The 2,109-nt window shown below is 37.0% G+C and overlaps 1 protein-coding gene across 9 annotated transcripts in view; it reads left to right on the plus strand.

The window, feature by feature from the left end:
- The window catches only part of BCAS3 (BCAS3 microtubule associated cell migration factor), a 550,239-nt gene that overhangs the window by 268,434 nt on the left and 279,696 nt on the right, over nt 1–2,109 (plus strand). For all 9 annotated transcript variants that reach the window (XM_045299618.1, XM_030888097.2, XM_004706992.3 and 6 more), the window contains one exon: nt 541–737. In XM_045299618.1, coding sequence (XP_045155553.1) covers nt 541–737 — 197 coding nt within the window. The remainder of the gene's footprint in view (nt 1–540; nt 738–2,109) is intronic.

Below are 2,109 nucleotides of genomic sequence, written 5' to 3' on the forward strand. Positions count from 1 at the left end.
CATGGAATGCCAGTTTAATAGAACAAAGTGTTCTTGCATTGAGGGAGTACTTGAGTGGAGGCCCAATGTCCTTCTGCTACCTTAATACTAAACCTATCCATATATGCATGCAATTACTTTTAAACTGTGGACTAACAGGTGTAGTTTTCACTGTATGTCCAGAGAGTGGAAAGTACTGTCTAAAATGTATGGAAACAGATAGCCCATAGGGAACTGACACTGGTTATGAGATAAGGAGCCAATTCCTAGACTTATGTGATTTTTGTGGGTGTTTTCTCTCTTACTCTGTGTTATTCAAAGTGGTTTGTTGTTGTTTTTGCTTGCTTGCTTATTTTGACCAAGACCATTCATGGGCTATACTCATTGTGGGTTTAAGCTGTGATTATCACCTTTTAATTTTGGGTTTTCTTTCCCTCCCCCGCTCAGTTAAGGTGAACTCTTTGAAGATGATGGGTACAAGAGAGAGGATAGGGATGGGTCATGAAAAACTCTGAAGGGAAAATCATAATACATTTAACTCCCGATCTTGCTTTCTTCCAGGTTGAAATTGTAACACATACAGGACCCCACAGACGTCTGTGGATGGGTCCACAGTTCCAGTTTAAAACCATCCATCCGTCAGGCCAAACCACAGTCATTTCATCCAGTTCTTCCGTGTTGCAGTCACATGGTCCAAGTGATACTCCGCAACCCCTTTTGGATTTTGACACAGATGACCTTGATCTCAACAGTCTCAGGTAGGAAATAAGAACTAGGGAGTGATTTGATTGGCAGAAGTACTTTGTGTGAGTGTTCAACCCTCCCCCTGCCTGCCTTTGGCACAGTATCCTATTATAGACTTACAAAACTGTTCTTTATGATTCACTGGAGAATCACAAAGAAATGAATCTCTCTCACATTTGATAAATATGCATTTTGATAATATTTTTCTAGATCACATAACTAGTGCACTTGTAAAGCCACCACTTCTCTGATGCCTTGCTCCTATTTCTAATTGCTTCCTGTTTGATTACAGGCTTTTTTTTTTTTTAACATTTTATTAGGGGCTCATACAACTGTTATCCCAATCCATACACACATCAATTGTGTAAAGCGCATTTGTACATCGTTTCTCAAAACATTTTCTCTCTCCATTTAAACCCCCGACATTAGGTCCTTTTTATCTAGTCTGATGTTGAACATCATCTTCCAATTCTCATTCATCTGTGACTTTCATCTAGTGTTGCATCTTCTTATAAATGACTTTAAATTATATATGTATGATTTGAATGATAACATTTTTGGAAACTGATTGTGGTCCCAAATGTACAATTCTGCTGGACATGATTGAACTATGGAATGATTTGATATATGTATTAATCCCAATTAATAAAAAAATAAGAAAATAAAATAAGAAAAAACCCAGAACTATCAAAGACAAAAATTAATCTGACACAAAATCAGCAAAATAACATAAAATGACATCCTGTTGAGAGGAGTTACATAAAATTTAGAAACTTTTACATCAATCAACTGGCTTATGAATTTGTTTCATTTGTAATTTCCATTTAATAAATTGAAAATATAGGACGTTGGTTAAGACTAGGTTCTATTATCCTTTTAATGGGAAATAACATGCGGCTCTAAGTATCCTTCTTAGTAGCCTTCCCTTCTCAGCATCCAATTAGAAAGCCTAATGCTTTTCATTCTTGTTTACCATTCCTCGACCCCAGCTCCTTACCTCCGATTCGCCTACATTTCTTTAGGTCTCCAAGCACTAGAACATTGGCCTTTTTTTCTTTATTAAATTGTGAAATCCTTGTTGCCTAGCTAGCCCTGCCAGGATGCCATTCTTCATCCTAGCCAGAATGACGAAGAGGCAAATATAGTGCTTGGTTTGTGTATCCATAGGGTTGACTTCATGGCAGCTCCTTGCCAAGAACAGAAATTTAAAGTGTGAAAAAGCAATGAAGGATATGGTAATAGACCTGAGAAACAACCAACGTAAAAGCAACAGCGCCTACATTTTCATTTAAGAATCGCTCTAGAGAAATTGATTACATCTATTAGTTTGCCTTCAGCTACAAGGAACATTAAGTCCAATTTATTTTATCTTAATTGAGTGTTATG

This window comes from Echinops telfairi, unplaced genomic scaffold (genome assembly GCF_000313985.2).
Source record: "Echinops telfairi isolate 266 unplaced genomic scaffold, ASM31398v2 ScPeMD7_7458;HRSCAF=8496, whole genome shotgun sequence".
NCBI classification, from domain to species: domain Eukaryota; kingdom Metazoa; phylum Chordata; class Mammalia; order Afrosoricida; family Tenrecidae; genus Echinops; species Echinops telfairi.